This window comes from Cryptomeria japonica, chromosome 8 (assembly GCF_030272615.1).
Source record: "Cryptomeria japonica chromosome 8, Sugi_1.0, whole genome shotgun sequence".
In the NCBI taxonomy this organism is placed as follows: domain Eukaryota; kingdom Viridiplantae; phylum Streptophyta; class Pinopsida; order Cupressales; family Cupressaceae; genus Cryptomeria; species Cryptomeria japonica.
The window spans coordinates 393,731,255-393,750,975 of NC_081412.1; the positions used below are offsets into that span (position 1 = coordinate 393,731,255).

The 19,721-nt window shown below is 37.8% G+C and overlaps 1 protein-coding gene across 1 annotated transcript; it reads right to left on the reverse strand.

Moving 5' to 3' along the window:
* Positions 1-17,004: 17,004 nt before the first annotated feature.
* Positions 17,005-19,241, reverse strand: LOC131079431 (uncharacterized). Its single transcript, XM_058017377.2, has 3 exons — positions 18,655-19,241; positions 17,941-18,058; positions 17,005-17,800 (listed from the first exon to the last, which is right to left on the reverse strand). The coding sequence occupies exons 1-3, from the start codon at positions 19,097-19,099 to the stop codon at positions 17,512-17,514; spliced, it is 852 nt and encodes a 283-aa protein (XP_057873360.1). The 5' UTR covers positions 19,100-19,241; the 3' UTR covers positions 17,005-17,511.
* Positions 19,242-19,721: the final 480 nt, after the last annotated feature.

A 19,721-nucleotide genomic window follows, 5' to 3' on the forward strand; every position in this document is an offset into this window, starting at 1 on the left:
AATACATGAGCTATGAAGTCAATTATGACTTACTGATTGGTTATGCCAATAACTTGTTGGCATCTCTAGTGGACAAGAAGAAGAAAAGACTGGATACTGTTGAGGAGCAAATTGCAAAAGCTGAAACTAGTAGTGGGAAAGGGAAGAAGAAGAAGGTTGAGCAAGCACCTCTAGTGTCAACGAGTACTAGAGTGACACGAAGTGTCCAAGTTAAAAAGGAACCGGCACCAAAGGTGTACATAAAGAAGCAAACTGCAACAAAGAAGAGAGGTCGTCAACTGATTCTTCAAGCAAAATCTGATGATATTGACACTAAGGAGGAGCCAAAGAAGGTAAAGGCAACTGGTAAGAAGGCCAAACTAGTTGAAGCCACCTCTCAGCAGAGTATTCCCATTAAAGCTTTGTCTTATAGTCCTATGACTAATTTTGAGAGAATGGTAAAGACATCAGGGAGGAATAGATTTGAAAATGTTAAAGAATGTTTTGATTCATTTAATGAAGATCAAAAGGAAGAAATTGTTCAACAGGTAATCAACTACCTGAGGATCTTAAGAAGGATATTTCTGATTCTTTATATTCTATTCTTTTGAATAAATGGGAAGAAGCTATGAAGAAAGATCAAGAAATTATTGATAGTACTTTTATTCAATATTTTCCTGATTTGTCTAAAGATGAATTAGCAGCATTGCTTGATAATTATAAAGGAAAATTTCATTTTAAGATAAGAAGGTTGATGTTAATGAATGAAAAGGTGCAATCTATTGAAGTAGGAACTCATCAAATAGCCAGAAATGTTCAACGGATGCATGAGCATTCAAAGTCTCATTATGGTGATCAAACAGAGACTGGAGGAAAACCAGAGTCAGTTGAAGAATAAATTGTTTCACCAGAGATTGATAAGAAACAGTGTGACACTACTTCCCAACCGGTTATGTTTGTTGATGACATACAGGATATCATTGATCTATCTGGGAACACTATTGAACCAAATATGCAGCCACTTGTTATTACTGATTCTCAGGTTAATGCAGTGGATATACCTGCAACTCAACCAAGTGTGGATATTCCACCCCCACCGGTAAAAGATCAACCAGTGAAATCATAACTCCCATCGGTTTCACAAGCTACTCAGGAGAAACATGTTGCAAAAGTTGCAAAGAAGTCCTCTGAACAAGAGAAGGAGAAAGAACAAGAGGAAGAGAAAAATGAGAAGGAGAAATCTGATGAACCAGAAAAGGCATTAGACAAGCAGCAGAATGATGATGATGATCACTTATTTGGCATCAAAGGTCCTATAGATGTTGACAATATGAGTGCATCAAAATTATTGGAAATTGCAACTGTGATACAATCCAGAGCATAGAACAAGAGGCTTAAGGAACAAAGGAAGGAAGCAGAAACCATCCAAACTGTCATGGATACTTTGTCAAGTCTTCTACCAGAGACTGTTATAGGGAACTTTTCAACTCCTATTGGTAAGCTAGGCCAGTTGGTTGCTAATGCTTCTGACCAACTCAAGTCCCTTGAGGAAGCAACTCATAATAGGGCTGAGAAAAACTACAGGAAGAAAAGAGGAGAACAAATAATGAAAGATATTGATACAAGGAAGATTGCTTTATCCCTGAATAAAGATCTTTTGAGAAAAGCTATTGAGACAGGAGGCAGAATTCTAGCCTACACATCTAATGTTTCATTTTTCTATGTTGATTTAGTTAAGCAACGAACAGAGGCAAAACTAGAATTGGAAAAGATATGTAATGCCTACATACCTTTACAGGATTCAGTCTTAGCTTTTGGCAAATATGTTGATGATTTGCAAAATTGGTTAGATGTCTATGATTTTGAACAGGCAAAGAGACTCTGATCACTGAAGGAGTTAAAGAACTTATTGAGACCGAAGGTGGACATCTTGCAACGAACTTATAAGAATGCAGAAGTGGTTTTAGCTACTCCAGAGATGAGTACAATTGATGCAATGGAAGAATTTTTTGCACAAGTTATGACAACCATTGAGATTTCTGACACTTTCCAGGAAACATGGGAAAATGATTTTTCTCAAATGAAGATTACTTTCAATGACATTTTCCTACAAATTGAAGTGAACACTCCTTAATACAAACTTTTAAGTATTTGTATATGTAAACTTTTGATGCAAATTTTGCTATATGTGTGTGTGTGTGTGTGTGTGTGTGTGTGTGTGTGTGTGTGTGTGTTTTACTTTTCAATTTGGCATTGTTGTCAAAGGGGGAGTAGAAATATTTATGTGTGTTGTGAAAATTTTGTATGTATTGTTAAGGGGGAGTTGAAATATGTGTACAGTTTTTCTAAGCACACTTAGTTGTAAAGTTGTAAAATTTTCTAAGTGTTTCCATCAATGCCAAAGGGGGAGATTGTTGGCTTGATGATGATTGTAATGAATGACTTCATATGTTGTCATCGATGGAACATGTACACACACACACATATGTTCACAGTATCTACCGGTATTACTTGTAAAGTTACTTGTATTGCAACCGGTATTGGAAGTTTTGTTTATGATGGTTTAGAGAGTGTCAAACCAGTACATGGACACAACCGCTATATGCATGAATGAATTGGCACCTACTTGAAGATTCAGCGGAGACCATCAAAGAAGCAATGGAGGACAATCGGTTTACATGTTGAAATACTTAACTCTAATTGGTATCGGTGTTCCAACCTGTATTCATTGATTGTGTGATGAGTTATCACCGGTCGTGATGAGTTACCCTAGCCGACAAATTTTGGCGGTAATTTGTGATGAGTTATGTTTGATTGTCCAGATACAGTGCACCTATGAAATTATGATATAATTTCTGAAGCTGACATGTAATCTAAATATCTATATATTGACATTATGATGAACTATTTTGAGGACATGATATCAGATGATTTGATGCGAAGATAGAAGTGTTAAGTTGTTGAAGGCATTTCAGAATATGTCGGTGATGCAATTTTGAGTGCACAAAAGAGGATCTATTCAAGAAAGTTGTCTTACTTCTAGATCACACCACCTGTTGTTTTCTAATCACTACAACAGTAAAATCCCCTAACCAAGTAAGCTCTAACAAGCTTCATTGTACAAATCCTTTAACAAGGTGATCCATTAGTTTGGATTCTGAAATCCTCTACTAAGGTTACTCCTAACAGGGTACTACCTTTAACAGGGAATAGCTCCTAACAGAGATTTGGGATCTTTAACATGATTCACTCCTAGCAAAGCACTTTTGTAGACCTTAACCAGTCAGTTACCTATTACTGCAGATAGTTAACTTGTGAGTCCCATCTCACCGTGGTTTTTCCCATTTGGGTTTTCCATGTATAAACACTTGTGTTATGGTGGATGTTTTACTTATTGTGGATGCTTTAATATCATTTTGGATTGCATGCATAATGTTGAGTAAACTTATTAAGAATATCTACCGGGCAGTGTTTAAAGTAGTAGTATTTTTGGTGTCACTGATTCACCCCCCCCCCCCTTCTCAGTGCTTTATAAGTCTATCACAATATCATGGCAAACATATCTGAACATTATCTTTGTCTCTACACACTATCTTCCTAAATATATCACCTTCAAAGCTCTTCACAATTTGACTTTCACACATTCACAACTGAAATTTGCTCAAGTGTATCATTTGTACACACTTCTCATCAATCCACACACCTTCCACACATTCTACTCATTCCACTAATAAACTCATCCATCCGCACTCCTTAATATGAAATAGAACATCAAAAACCTAACTGAGGGTCGACCAGGATAGAATGAACATAATCGCACAAAATAAGCCACCCGAACCAAAAATAATCAAGGCGGTCCACTCCAAGAGAAAGAGGGGACCCAAATACATCATAAAACATCCTTCCAAGACATATTCAATGATATAGACACGCTAATACATCCTCCAAGGTCGGCACCAAACATAACGTCTAGATAGGCATTAAAGCTTGTCAAACAATCGGCCAAAAAGATACCTCTGATGCAAAATATTTCATGAGGATCTCCACACACCAAGGTGAGACCCATATAAATATCCAAACTTTTCATCCAAAACATATTCGGATCAAAAAAATGGTTCAAATAAGTTAAAATATTCAAACACACTGAACCACAACATTGTTGGCATTATGAGAACCAACATGAGGCTTATGTAAACTGGCATGAAGACATAAGGATATTGTATGTTGTCATTGACGTCAATATGAGACATAGTGTGAACCGGCACATGAGATAAGAGAAGAAAGAGATACTGACATATGTGTGAACTGGTATATGCCTAAGTGAAGCGGCACATTTGTTCAAAGTGAACCGGCATGCAGTTATGGGAACCGGCACATGGAAGCACTGTATGACTACCGGTTGGTAAGGCAGCTTCCACTTCGGGGTTTCCGGTTGGAGTATCTCAAGTCTATGTGACTCATCGGTGATCTTTGTGTGATGAGTCAGTAGTATGATGGAGGACATATCGTGTTGCCACGTAAGCTCTGTGCGCGTGAAGGATCTTGCATGAAGAAGACTATTCCTATCTACCTCGGGAATGTGCGAAGTCTGTCAAATAGTGATAACGCGTGATGGGTTATCAGCCGCCATGAAAACGGTGGATAATGGATGATGGAGAATTTCTTGAGATTGACTCAAGACTGGTGCATTCAATGCAGTATATTTCAACGGTCAAGATCAAACCGTTTGAATTGCTCAACCTAACAGGTTTAGGGTTTAGGGTTTAGGGTTTTTGCTACCGACCTGTATGTTCCCTATAAGGTCGATGTTAGGTTTTTGTCTAAAGTTGTTGGCAAAAAGTAGTGAGTGTGTATCCAATGAAAGTGATACAAGTTTCTTGCCAGACCATAGGAGAAAAGAGATACCTGCAAAGTGTATGTACAGAAGGAGAAGAGGAGACTAAATGGATCTGTATTAGTATTAAGTACTGTTAACAGATCATTGTAATACCTGTTGATCTCTAACCACTTCAACAGTTGCAAAATCCCCTAACAGGGTAGCCTTAACTGGCTTGATTCAAAATCCCTTAAATCGAGTGGTCTTAACCGGCTTGCTGTAAATCCCTTAACCGAGTAACTCGAAGCTAATGAGTTTTGAGAAGCTAGAAAAGCTTAGGAGATCCTTTCAGCTATTGAGTTCTTAAAATCCTCTAACAAGGTGACCCTATCGGGTTTAACCCTTAACCGGGTATCCCTTAACCGAGTGATCCCTAACAGGATCAATTCCTACCAGAACCTATTGTAATGTTCTTAACCGGACAAGGCTCCTAACAAAGCGGACTTCTAAAGAGTTCAAAAAGTAGCTTGTGGGTATTCATCCCCACTGTGGTTTTTCCCAATTGGGTTTCCACATGAAAAATATGTGTGTCATGTGAAATGCTTTTGTCTTGTGATGCTTTGTTTTATCTGCTATGCACATGAAGTTTCTATGTTTTATTCCTATCTATAAAACATATTGAACTCACTGTTGTGAAGATTTGATGGTTAGATCTACTAGTTCATGCATGAGAATATTATGATAATGTGGTATTGAGCTAAGAGAAAAGCTTAGCAAGTAACCGGTTCATGACTGATTGAGTTATTCTGGATGCTACCGGTTGCACTCTGTTTTACCAGTATCTCTGTTTATCAGTCATTGAGAGTGGTTGTTGTCAAACCGGTTTTGAACTGTATTTGTGTCTGTACTGATTCACCCCCCCCCCCTCTCAGTAGCGGTTCGGTACTAGTGGTTCATCATTGAGTTATCAATTGGTATCAGAGCACTCTAGGTCCTCTGTGTTGTAAGCTTAACCGCTTGAGGAAAAGATCCTAGCCAAATGATGAAGAGGGAAGGTCCAAAGTTCAACAGGGAAAACTTTGGTATATGGAAAGACAGGATGAAGATATTCATAAAAAGTATGGGTGTTCAACACTGGAGTTATGTTGAAAATGTATATGTTGTTCCTACCGGTACTCTCACTGATGACCAAAAGAGAGAGATACAAGAAAACAGGCAAGTCATGGAAGCCCTTATCAGTAGTCTATCTGACATTGAGTTTATTGATGTTCAGGACAAGGCAAATCCCAAAGAAGTATGGGATGCTCTTGAAAATATTTATGGTGGTGATGAGCATGTAAAATAGGCTAAGGAAGAGAGCTTGAGAGGAAAGTTTGAAGACATGAGAATGGTTGAAGGAGAGACCATTCAGCAGTATGGAATAAGAATCAAAATAGTTGTTGGAGAAATAAAGAGTGCAAGTGGCAAAATAGAAGATTCCACTGTGGTAAGTAAAGTCCTGAGATCCCTGTTGTCGGTCTATGCAATAAGGGTTGCTGCTATTCAGGAGCTGAGATCAATAGACAAGTCTAAGGCATCCTTGGACTCCATCATAGCCAAGTTGATAGCCTATGAGCTAAATAGCTTTGATGGTAGTGTTCAAAAGTCAGAATCAGCTTTTAAAGCTTTTGCTATACCATCCAGAAAAGGAAAAGAGGCTAGCACTAATGGGGAACCTAGTCAAAATAGAGAGATGAAGGATGAAGAGTTTCTAATGGAATTTGAAGCTCTTATGGCTAGGAGATTCCCAAAAGGAACTGGTAAATACAAAGGTAAACTACCTTTGAAATGTTTCTCCTACAACCGGATAGGACATATTGCTATGAACTATCCTAATAGTGACAACAAGGACAAACCACAAAGGTTCAAGAAATTCAAAGGAGGAAACCGGAGAAATTGTTTTGTGGCAGTTGATGAAGGTGTCACAGATGAGGAATCTGAAGATGAAGAAAATGAAGACATTGTGTTCGTTGTTGTAAAGGAAGATGTGACAGATAAGAAGGCTCTTGTCTCCCGGTTTGATGATTCCAATGAGTGGATCATTGACAGTGGCTGCTCTCACCATATGACTGGTGACCGGAGCAAGTTTCTATCATTAGAAGAGTATGATGGTGGTGTGGTTCACTTTGGCAATGATGCACCATGCATGGTCAAAGGCAGAGGGTCCATCTCCTTGAATGGAAAGAGTAGTACTGACAATGTGTATTGGGTTGATGGTCTCAGACACAACCTTTTAAGTGTTGCCCAGTTAAATGACAGTGGACTCGCTCTGCAATTCAAGAATGGAGTTTGCAGAATCAAAGGTAAAGATGGTAAATTGGTAGCCACCGGCATGCAAACTAAAGGTAACCTATTTCATCTAAATGCTAATATAAGTACATGTCTTATGGCTAAGCTTGATGATAGATGGATATGGTATAGGAGATTCTGCCATGTGAACTTTGACAACATTGTGAAGGCTAGTAAGATCAAGGTAGTTAGAGGGTTGTCGGTGCTGAGCAAACCGGATAATACCTTGTGTAGAGAATGTCAATTGGGGAAAATGTCTTCCTCAACTTTTAAAGGTAAATCTTTCACTACTGACAACTTGCTTGATCTTGTGCATAGTGATTTATGTGGTCCTATGAAAACTAGAAGTGTGCAAGGTGATAGGTACTTCATGATTCTCACTGATGACTGCTCAAGAATGATGTGGGTCACATTCTTGAAAGACAAGTCTGAATCTTTTGGGAAATTCAAAGCTTTCAGAGCATTAGTGGAAAAGGAAAGTGGTAAAAGGATCAAGTGTCTCAGAACTGATCAAGGAGGGGAATTCACTTCCAGTGAATTCAACAAGTAGTGTGAAGAATTTGGCATCAAGAGACAGTTGTCTGCCCCCCGAACTCCACAGCAGAATGGCCTAGCAGAAAGGAATAACCGGACTATGGTTGAAGCAGCTAGAACTATGTTGATCCAAGGAAAGGTTGCTCACACCTTTTGGAGAGAAGCGGTGAGCACTACAGTTTACACTATGAACCAGGTACTCATCAAAAAGGGCAAGGACAAAACTCCTTATGAGTATTGGACTGGTAAGACCCCTGTGGTAAATTATTTTAAGGTCTTTGGTAGCAAATGTTACATCAAGAGGAGTGAACATCAGGGCAAATTTGAAGCTAAATGTGATGAAGGAATATTTCTAGGATATTCCACCAAGAGTAAAGCTTTCAAGTGCTACAACAATAGGACTCGGAGAATTATGGAAAGCATCAATGTAAGAGTTGATGAATCTTCTGAGAAGACTAAGAAAATCGGCAATGAGCAAGTTGTAAATGAACCGGTTGCAACCTTCTGGGAACCAGTTGTCAGTCAAGCGAGCACCAGTAACAGTGTTCCTGAACCGGTGAATGTTGATACTGATGAAGATAATGATGAAGAAGAAAAGCAAGAAGAACCAATTAAGACCATTCCTTGGTATGTCAAGTTGAATCATGATCCCAAGTAGATCATAGGTGATAAGGATGCAGGAATCCTTACCAGAAGAAAGATCAGAGAAAGCTTATGCATGATCTCTGAATTTGAGACTAAATCATTCAAAGAGGCTCATAATGATAAAGACTGGATCAAGGCAATGGAAGAAGAACTTGACCAGATAGAGAAAAATGGTACATGGTCCTTGGTACCCAGACCAGAGCATAAGAATTTCATTGGCACCAAGTGGGTGTTTAGAAATAAGTTGAATGAGGATGGCACAGTGATTAGGAATAAAGCCAGACTGGTATGCAAAGGATATGCTCAAGAAGAAGGTGAAGACTATAGGGAAACCTTTGCTCCTGTAGCTAGATTGGAAGGAGTTCATATGCTTCTTGCATATGCAGCTTTTAAGAGATTCAAGGTGTATCAAATGGATGTAAAATCTGCATTCCTAAATGGTGTACTTGAAGAGGAGGTATATATTGAGCAACCTGATGGGTTTACCCTGTCTGAAGATAGTGACATGGTATGTAGGCTACACAAAGCATTATATGGTCTAAAGCAAGCACCTAGGGCATGGTATGAGCACCTACATTCCCATCTTGTGAAGATTGGATTTGAGAGAACAAGTGAAGATAGTAATATCTACTTGAAGTCTAAAGAAGATCATATCCTGATCTGTGAAGTCTTTGTTGATGACATCATCTTTGGTGGAGATGACAAGATGAGTCATGAGTTTGCTGATGAGATGAAGAAAGAGTTTGAAATGTCACTCATAGGGGAGATTAAGTTTTTCATTGGACTGCAGATCCAGCAGATGAAAGATGGAATCTTCATCACTCAGTCCAAATATGTCAAAGAGGTGTTGAAGACTTTTGGCATGGAAGATAGCAAACTGGTTGGTACACTGATGGTGACCGGTTGTAAATTGACAAAGGAAGATGATTCCACACTGGTTGATGAGAAGGAATACTGATCAATGATTGGTAAGTTGCACTATGTAGTGCATAGCAGACCAGATATTGCACATGCAGTTAGCATCACTGCAAGGTTCCAGAAGAGTCCAAGAGAATCTCACTTGAGTGCAGTCAAGCGGATTCTTAGGTATCTGAAGGGAACAATTGACTATGGATTGTGGTACCCATACAACAATAATTTCAATCTGAAAGTATTCACAGATGTTGATTGGGTCGGTAATGTGGATGACCAGAAGAGCACAATCGGTGGTGCATTCTTTCTCGGTGGTAGACTGGTCTCATGGATGAGTAAAAAGCAAAGTTGCATCTCTCAGTCTACAGCGAAAGCGGAGTATGTTGCAGCTTTCATGAACTGTACTTAGGCAATCTGGATGAAGCATGTACTGGAAGGCTTCAAGATCCCTTTACCTGAACCGGTAAGTATATTCTGTGATAACACAAGTGCTATCAATATATCAAAGAATCCGGTTTTACATTCTAGAACCAAGCATTTTGAACTTAGGTATCATTTCTTGAGGGAAAAAGTTCAGAATAAAGAGATTGCATTGGAGCATGTGTCTAGTAAGGAGCAGTTAGCAGACATATTCACCAAGCCTCTCCCAAAGACAACATTTGTGCATTTGAGAGGTGAAATAGGGGTATTGCCCCTTCAGGAGGTGAACTAAAAGTGGTAGTTCCACATCAGTCAGGTATTGGATAGACAAATTTTTGGTTGATTGGTGTGTTTAAGGATGCTACTCCTCAGGGGGAGCAGCATAAGGAAACAGTAGTGATTTTACCTCCACTTTGGCATTGTTGTCAAAGGGGGAGAAGAAGTGAAACGAAAAGACATCTATAACAACTGGGGAGAAGATGTGAAGCAGAGAAGATATCTTTTGTATATTGCCATCAATGCCAAAGGGGGAGATTGTTGGCATTATGAGAACCGGCATGAGCCTTATGTAAACTGGCATGAAGATATAATGATAGTGTATGTTATCATTGATGTCAATATGAGACATAGTGTGAACCCGCACATGAGATAAGAGAAGAAAGAGATACCGGCATATGTGTGAACCGGTATATGCCTAAGTGAAGCGACACATTTGTTCAAAGTGAACCGGCATGCAGTTATGGGAACCGGCACATGGAAGCACTGTATGGCTACCGGTTGGTAAGGCAGCTTCCACTTCAGGGTTTCCGGTTGGAGTATCTCAAGTCTATGTGACTCAATCGGTGATCTTTGTGTGATGAGTCAGTAGTATGATGGAGGACAAATCGTGTTGCCACGTAAGCTCTGTGCGCGTGAAGGATCTTGCATGAAGAAGACTATTCCTATCTACCTCGGGAATGTGCGAAGTCTGTCAAATAGTGATAACTCGTGATGGGTTATCAGCCGCCATGAAAACGGTGGATAATGGACGATGGAGAATGTCTTGAGATCGACTCAAGACTGGTGCATTCAATGCAGTATGTTTCAACGGTCAGGATCGAACCGTTTGAATTGCTCAACCTAACAGGTTTAGGGTTTAGGGTTTTTGCTACCGACCTATATGTTCCCTATAAGGTCGATGTTAGGTTTCTGTCTAAAGTTGTTGGCAAAAAGTAGTGAGTGTGTATCCAACGAAAGTGATACAAGTTTCTTGCCAAACCATAGGAGAAAAGAGATACCTGCAAAGTGTATGTGCAGAAGGAGAAGAGGAGCCTAAACGGATCTGTATTAGTATTAAGTACTGTTAACAGATCATTGTAATACCTGTTGATCTCTAACCACTTCAACAGTTGCAAAATCCCCTAACAGGGTAGCCTTAACTAGCTTGATTCAAAATCCCTTAAATCGGGTGGTCTTAATCGGCTTGTTGTAAATCCCTTAACCGGATAACTCGAAGCTAATGAGTTCTGAGAAGCTAGAAAAGCTTAGGAGATCCTTTCAGCTATTGAGTTCTTAAAATCCTCTAACAAGGTGACCCTACCGGGTTTAACCCTTAACCGGGTATCCCTTAACCGGGTGATCCCTAACAGGATCGGTTCCTACCAGAACCTATTGTAATGTTCTTAACCGGACAAGGCTCCTAACAGAGCGGACTTCTAAAGAGTTCAAAAAGCAGCTTGTGGGTATTCATCCCCACCGTGGTTTTTCCCAGTTGGGTTTCCACGTGAAAAATATGTGTGTCATGTGAAATGCTTTTGTCTTGTGATGCTTTGTTTTATCTGCTATGCACATGAAGTTTCTATGTTTTATGCATGTCTACAAAACATATTGAACTCACTGTTGTGAAGATTTGATGGTTAGGTCTACTAGTTCATGCATGAGAATATTATGATAATGTGGTATTGAGCTAAGAGAAAAGCTTAGCAAGTAACCGGTTCATGACTGATTGAGTTATTCTGGATGCTACCGGTTGCACTCTGTTTATCAATCATTGAGAGTGGTTGCTGTCAAATCGGTTTTGAACTGTATTTGTGTCTGTACTGATTCACCCCTCCCCCCCCTCTCAGTACCGGTTTGGTACTAGTGGTTCATCATTGAGTTATCAATAATTGAATATATCACACTCAAATAAACATAACTCACTTGTGAAACACGAACACCATAAGTGAATCATATTGAGAATACTATAAGAACCATATAATCACATCCTCTGAACCACAACAAAAGCTTCAACATATCCAAATGCCACCGAAGACTTTCTAGACCAGTGTGACAGACACCCTACTTGTCAAAAAGCAATAACAACTGACTTCAAACCACGAACTAGAAAACCAAACCAAATTGTCAATGAGACATTAAAAACTCTTTCATGCATTGCCATAACCAACACCAAAATATATTCACCAACTACAATACCAACGCAAGATACATTTGAACCAGAATCCATCGAAACAACAAAGTTTGACATCAATGACAACCACACAAACTCATATTTTCAACAACTTCATCCCTTATCTCTAAATAGGTTTCATCATCATCATAGGATGATGCTTTTTTTTATTTCTGGGGAATAATTGTCCTCTGGTTTCAATAGAATGTACTTCTTTTTTGGTTTGTTTTTTATCGAGTATGGGAGTGTTCTCTCGAGAGATATTATTGGGATGACATTAGACTATAGAACCTCTTTCATTTGTTCATGAGACTAATTTGAATTCAAAATCACTGACCTCTTCTCAAAGAGTGAGATCTTGTCAAGAGGAGATTTTTTCCAAAAAAGAAAAAGGAGACCAACTATCTTCAATAAAATCATGTTGCTCGGGCGTGCACCTCGGCTTTCTAATCTCTCGAGGGAAGTCAATCGATTGAAAAGATGATACTAGGATTTCTTCACTCCTTTGTTTCTCTTTCTACATCTGTTGCATCAAGGTATGATTCCTAAGCAGGAGACGATATTGTATTCTTTCAAGCTCAATAACCTCCAATTGCTTTTGGAAATCTAATAATATATCCACTACCCTCAAATTACACTCTTGAAAAAACAAAGCATCTTAAAGGAAAGGGATTTGCAAAGATTCATAAAAATATTCATCCATATCTGATTGCTTGGAGTTCTCTGCACAAGATCTACTAAGTGATAAGAAAACCTCTAAAAGGCAGAAATCCAGAGAAGGCACTAATTCTCCATAAACTTTACTACATCCCACTGGGCATGCTAGGAAATACTATTGATCCCAACTAAGGCTTTTGCCTTATTTAAGTGCAGTCAAGAAGCTTCATGGGTGTGGGATCTTGTGCACCCTATGAAGCAACCTTTGGGGTTTCAGAAGTTGGCTCTTCATAATTTAGGGAATGGAAAGGGAAAGGAACAATTCAAAAGGCCTAACAGTAGAATTTCATAAGATTATAACTAAATAAAAGCTTGTACAACACTTCAACCTTCAAGATATTAAAGCATCAATGATTTATTCATTTTGATAAATGGGCACTGTACACCAGAAGCTCTCTTTAATGGATAAGAATAAGTCATCAAAGTAATAAAACATAGGATGAAATATTCATAATTTAGTAGCAGAAAGTGCATGTAAAGGCCAAACAAAATTAAACAAATCCTTTGAGTTTCCTAGCCATTTAGCAAGATAGTTAAATCCATATGAAATGGTATAATTTGAGGTTATCATTTGGGAGGATGGAGGAGTAGAGATTCTTACATGATCCATTCACCAATAGAGATAACAGTAATCCCCAAAAAACTTTAATAAAAAATAGTCAAGCATTTTAATCATGAGCACAAAACACATCCCACAACAAATTTCAGAATGGCAACTTGGGCGCCGTCCAATATTTGATTAAGACAAGTATGTTAAGGCTTCAAAAGAGAATAGGAAAGTAACTTTTACAAAGACAAAAGGATGTCTGCTAGATATCCTTCAACTAAAGAGCTATAAAAGACTGCTATTCATTAGAAGCAGAGTGAAGAAGGAAAACATTTTCCATACTTTCCAAAGAATTTCCTCCTAAAGAGGAATTCTAAAGAAAAAATCAAACCCCCTCTAAACTTTTGAATCATCCTTTTATATTCCTTTTTCCACCTCTTGCCTTCTTATTAGTTATGGAGAATATTTTTTGATTGTGTGATCTTTGATGACTACGATAACTATTTTGCGCTAGAAAATTTTACACCATCAATTTTCCCCTGATAACCAACATGAGAGTCATCTGCATCTTCATCACCTTTTTCACAACTCGGGGGAATAAAACACTCTGTTTTGCTAGCATGATTATTCTTTTGTTTGTTTTAGTCCAATAGCCAGCGCATGTACAACTTTTGCCAACTAGTCATTTGGCATCTTTTTATAACCGCTATGTGATGCTCAATCTTCAAGTCATATTTTCTGATTATCCAAATGAGATGGGGCACACAAGGTTACATAACAGGAGGTCGAGAATGTTCTTAGGACCTTGGCTTTGCAACCATTGAGCTCTTCAAGGTGATGGCACATGGCAAGTTGGCGAAGCTTCTTTTATCACATCCTCTTGACTATCTATAGTTGCACGACGCTGACATGTGGCCTCTCAGTGAGAAGGTTCCTTGAGGTGAAGAATACTTGCTTAAAAGACGTGTGGGGTTCCCATGTGTCCTTTCTACGCTCCATCATGTTCAAAGCAAGGAGAACAACTAGTGATACTATTAGGAAGTTGACTACTATAAGCAAAGGCTACAATAATAATACTTACAAAACTCATACATAAAACCATCAAATGTTACTTAAGAAACCATTTCTAAAAACCATCCAAATTGTGGTGCTCAAATCCCTAATCAAAATCTACCCAAATCTCAAGTTGAGTCAATCGACTAAAAATAACATCTCTTACACTTGACATAGTTACCATAACATTATCATCATTGAAATCACCATTTTGGACATTCCGTTTCAATTTCATTGTCTCATTCAAAGATGTCTTGTGATGTGCCATAAGTTTGTCAAATGTAACTCTCTTATGAGTCATAAATACATATATTTTATGCAAGAGAACCAACTTTCAAAGGCCACAACTTTTGATCCAAGAAGCCAACTAGACCCATTTTTAAAACTATGGATCTCGAATAGCTCCATCTCATCATAACCCACTTGCTTCAATTAACACCTATTTTGACATTATAGGCCAAAATCAACTTAAAGAACCCTAAAATTCAAGTTCATTTTTTATAGCCCAAAAATCACCTTTTTTCCTTCTTATCATTATGATCAAGGTTAAGACACCTTTCCCAACAAGTTGGGGGAGGAGAGGCTTTCAACACAAAGGAGCTATAGATGAGAGATAAGTATATGTGCTCATAATACCCCTGCAATTAGATGTCAAGGGGTGATCTAGGTATAATTAATGGCATGTCATGCATAAAGTAGACATTGTTATACTATTATAGTAATATGAATAATTAAAATTAAGTTAATGTGATATGTAGTTGCCATAACGAACTAGTTAGGTCTTGTCTTAGCTACAACAAAATGATTTACCTATAACACTAGTAGAGTAAATCAAGAGAGATAACAAACATGCTAGCCACTTTGCTTATTTGATCCTATAAATCATAATTGTATAGGATACATAGGAGTAATTACACAAAGCACAAATCTAGATCAAGAGCAAGATGAATTACAAAGAGAATCGACCAATCATTTGAGGCAAAAGCTTAAATTGATACTACAAATGCTCATTTTCATGTTAAAATTAATCTTGCTTGCTAGTTAGGAGTATTTAGATGAAAATCTTGTTAATTAGTGAGTTTATAATCCATTTGAAAGGTACAACATTATAATAGTTTGATTCATCTCATTTATTTCACTTCCTTTATGAATTTACCACATGCTTTTATTGCACATTTGTCTAAACCTAATACAATGAGGATACTAAGCCTAGATGATATTCCTTGTGCTTTATTTTATGTTTATCCAACTTCACCTACTATATTTAATTCTAAGGTGAATTGTTCAATGTACAAAACAAGGAGAAAAGAAAATATGAATATCATTTAAATGAGAATCAAAATATCTATCATAAGAGACATTATCATAATTTAACAAAATACTAATCATATCACCATCACAAGTATCCACAAGGCTAACATGAGAAATAGAAAGAATGCACATCAAATAATATATTCCCATGAATGAAAACATCAATAATCATATCATTTATATATGTATCAATAAGTGGCAAGACAATATCCCCTACACCATGATAGAAGCAAATCATGAACTAGGGCATAAGGAATGATAGACAAAGCTCATGCAAAAAAGGTGTACCTAAAAGAATAGGGGAAAGTACCATCCATCTCCATAGAGGACAATTGAACATATAAATGATGAAATAATACCTTGATAAAGAAGACACCCTCCTAACATAAAAGATCATAAGAGTATTAAGGATGGAAGGATAAAGCATAACAAAGGATAAGAACATGTCAAAATTATCAATATGCATAGATGTGGAAGGGATAGTAGCCTAAGAGGGTCCATACCAATAATACATACAAGGGTTAGTAAGTTAGATCAAAGAGATGCTAACATGTATACTCAAACCATAAGTCTAAAAACAAAGATGTAAACAAAAAATTAGATCTAAAAACTATAACAAGGATGAAGGATGAACCTTAAGGCCAGCCTCTTCTTTTATCAATTCACTTAGACATCTGCACCAATTCTTAAGTCCATAAATACCTTTAGATACTATGATATAACATATTGTATAAAGCACGTGTTAAGTCAATTCATAATCTAGAAACTAAGTATCATTCACACAATCCTTGAAACTAATCTAGATCAATCTTCAACAACTATAATACACTAAATTTGAAGTGAATAAATATATAACAAACTATAATCAAATAAAATAATATCATAGATCAAAACTAAAACAAGAACATGCTACTTATCAAAAATTAATTCATTAAAACATTTCACCTAATTAGAAATTAATAGAAATATACTAATTTAACATAACAAACATTGAACATGAATAATTAAAACATAACTCCCTCTACACTACATAAACAATAAACAATGTTATTTCTATAGAATTACCCCCAAAAAAACACCTCAGATAAACAATCCAATCTAAAATAACACATCATATAAACAACCTAATCTAAAATAACAAAAACAATGTGTATTGGATAAAGCAAATGAGATACAACCAAACACAACCATAATCACAGCAAAACAAGGCCAAGTGGTAGCCTGCAACAGAGAACTGAGATACCAAATACAAGAGAGCAAGCAAAAACTTGAATAGAACATAACCAGCACTTGGGCTGAGCATAAGACCATAAATGATTGAAATATCTTTTTTTAAATTCATCAGCCTTGTGTCCCAAACATACGAACTGAAGTTGGCATCGATTTTATAAGAGGCCAACAGAGTTAAAAGATATACATAATTGATTTCAAAGAGAAATCTAAAGTGAAATGGACGAGGATCAACAACAAGAGCTTCAAAATCCAAAAACTTGTGACGAGTGCACAAACTAACAATTCATCTACTGTTGATGAAATAATTTGTGCAAAAGAGCAACACAGTAATCACAATTCTTGCTTCATTAACAACTGGATCTCACCAACACCCCATTATATTGAAATATATTTATTAGCCCACAGAGATAAGATCAAGCTCCAGAGCAAGCCGGTAAAGTTGTAGGAAAAATCCTATGGTCATGTAATTCTTTGGATTCAGAAAATCCTCTGTAAAAACCAGGCCAAAACGCTGGTAGTAAGTTAGGACTCTACTCTTTGTTGATGGTTAAGTTTATCAAACAAACATGTGAAGAGGAGTTGGGTGGATCATGGCTCCATTTCATCCCAATCTTGATAGATTGACAAACTTGCAGCCTCTGAAGTGGGAGTGCTTTCAGAAACAGTCACTTCTGTGGTGGCATTCTCTTTGCCTTGATCAGTAGTGTCAGAACGCCCACCAACAGGAAACAGTTGAGGGCTCACATCATCCTCAGAGACAGGAGGATCAAATTCATGAAGGCGCCGCCGCCACTTTTTTACCTGCCCATCCCAACTCCTCTTGCTGCACACTTGTTTAATCTCGGGTGTATGAGGGTCATTCTTGAGACGTTTGTTCCTGCCCGAACAGAGTTTGCTTCAGGAGTCTTTTCACACATTTCTCAAAACAAATTGAAGGAAACATTTGACAAGGGTTTTCTTCAAAACCAATAACAACATGCACAATCACTTAATGGATTTGAAAGAGAAGTGGCATACCTAGGTACAAGCTCTAGGTACCGCTCATAACCAAGAGTGTTCTTCCCATAGTCAATCTGTTTCTGCCTTTGGCTTAGCTTGTGTTGATCTGTTTCTTGAAGCTTAACCTTTGCAGCAGCTGAAATGAAGAATGCGTATGGAGCATAAAATATAAGGAATAAAAAACAACTGAGCCTAGCCTTCAAGAAAAACAAAATCAAGCAAAAAGAAATAAATTGTTTTCAATGTTTTTGACTCCCCATTTCCTGTACTCCCTATGCTCATCTTCTCTTCTTGGCATTCCAAACACTTCTTAATTAAATTGTATGCAAACCCATCTGTCATTTTCCCTCATCGAGATAGATCACTGAGTGTGATCCATGCATTGACATCACACCTAAATACATTCATGGCTCCCAAACACTTTTAAACAATAAATCATTGCAATGTACAGAAAAGATTATGACCCTGACCATGCAAGGCTACTGTCGAGCAGACATCCCAATGGGGTTTTGAAAATAGAATAGCACAAAGCATCACATCAACCAGGATTCAAAGCCAAATCATGAATTCCACCTTCCATAGCCTCATTCCAGTAGCAGGTCATGGCATTAACTAAAAACCTTTTACAAGGGTAAAAATCTTGGCAGGAGGACATTCTTGCAACATGCAACTAGCTAAAATGATTTTAAGTGTAAAAGCCTGGAAAACACTTCTGGGTAGACCCAACCTTACCAGGCAAGCCTTTAATGGCAAATTTATGGGAGACATCCACAATTTGTGGCCCTGAACCATCAGCACTGCTATCTTCATCGCAATCCATCTCAGAACCCTCACAGTCAGGTAGATCTTTGTCATCTGGGAACTCATCAATAACAACTCTTTTGACAGCAGTAGCAGAGACCTCGAGATCCTCGCAACTAAGGTTGTGGGCATTGGGAGTTCTGTCTGATACCCTCGCCCAAACTAATTGCTTGGACTTGGCATTGCGAGAATGAGAGTGATGAGCAGAATGTGAATATGGAGGTCTCTGCACCCTTTTTGATGAAGGGAAGGCGAGCACGCTTCCCCATCTCTTGGAGGACCCTGCATCTGCATCGCCATTGCCATGGCCTTTAATCTCAGAAGAAGGCGATGCGGGAGGAGAAATAGAAGGGCTCCTCGCTGTTACGATCCTCATCTTCGATTAAGAAAATTACAGTAACAATCCCTCCGGAACTCAAAACTTGAATGTGGAAAGGGAAGTCTCTGTAACAGGTTATTTAAAGCCTTGTTTGTGTGCAAATTTGATTGTTGCTGATTTCTTGATGAAGATTGGGAGGGAAATTTAGATAGGAGAAAAATTTTAGAGTAGTAAGCGGGAATATTGCGTGAGTTTGATCATTTCAAATTTTGAATTTGGAATTTAGCGACCAATGCTGCCGTACATCGCGCTCAAATGGGAGAGATTTCGTAGGCGAAAAAGTTAATTATATTTTTAGGGCTTGGGTCACATGGCGCGGGTGGGGGTCTTGTTTTTAATTTAAAATCACTTTTTTTGTGAAAAGTTCGTTCATGGTTAATGCCTACAAACCCAATCTACTTTTATGGAAACCTAATTTGAGACTTTAGATGAGATTAGGGAAAGTATGAAGGTTCAAGATTCACTTGTGTCGATTTTTGATATTATGTTTATTTGTCGTAAGGATAGATAGTATTTGTAAACCTTTGGGGAATGCAAGTATCAATTGGTACGTTTATGTTCTTCTTGATTGAACTCCCAACATATCAACTTTATATCACATCTTCCTTGTAGAAGTTTA

What these genes read in the sequence shown, in the direction of transcription:
- LOC131079431 (XM_058017377.2), bottom strand. Translation starts at nt 19,099, where the DNA reads ATGAGGATCGTAACAGCGAGGAGCCCTTCTATTTCTCCTCCCGCATCG. An exon ending in TGCCATTAAAGGCTTGCCTG is followed by an intron (nt 18,059 to 18,654) that starts GTAAGGTTGGGT and finishes TCTTCATTTCAG; the next exon opens with CTGCTGCAAAGGTTAAGCTT. An exon ending in TACCTAGAGCTTGTACCTAG is followed by an intron (nt 17,801 to 17,940) that starts GTATGCCACTTC and finishes CTGTTCGGGCAG; the next exon opens with GAACAAACGTCTCAAGAATG.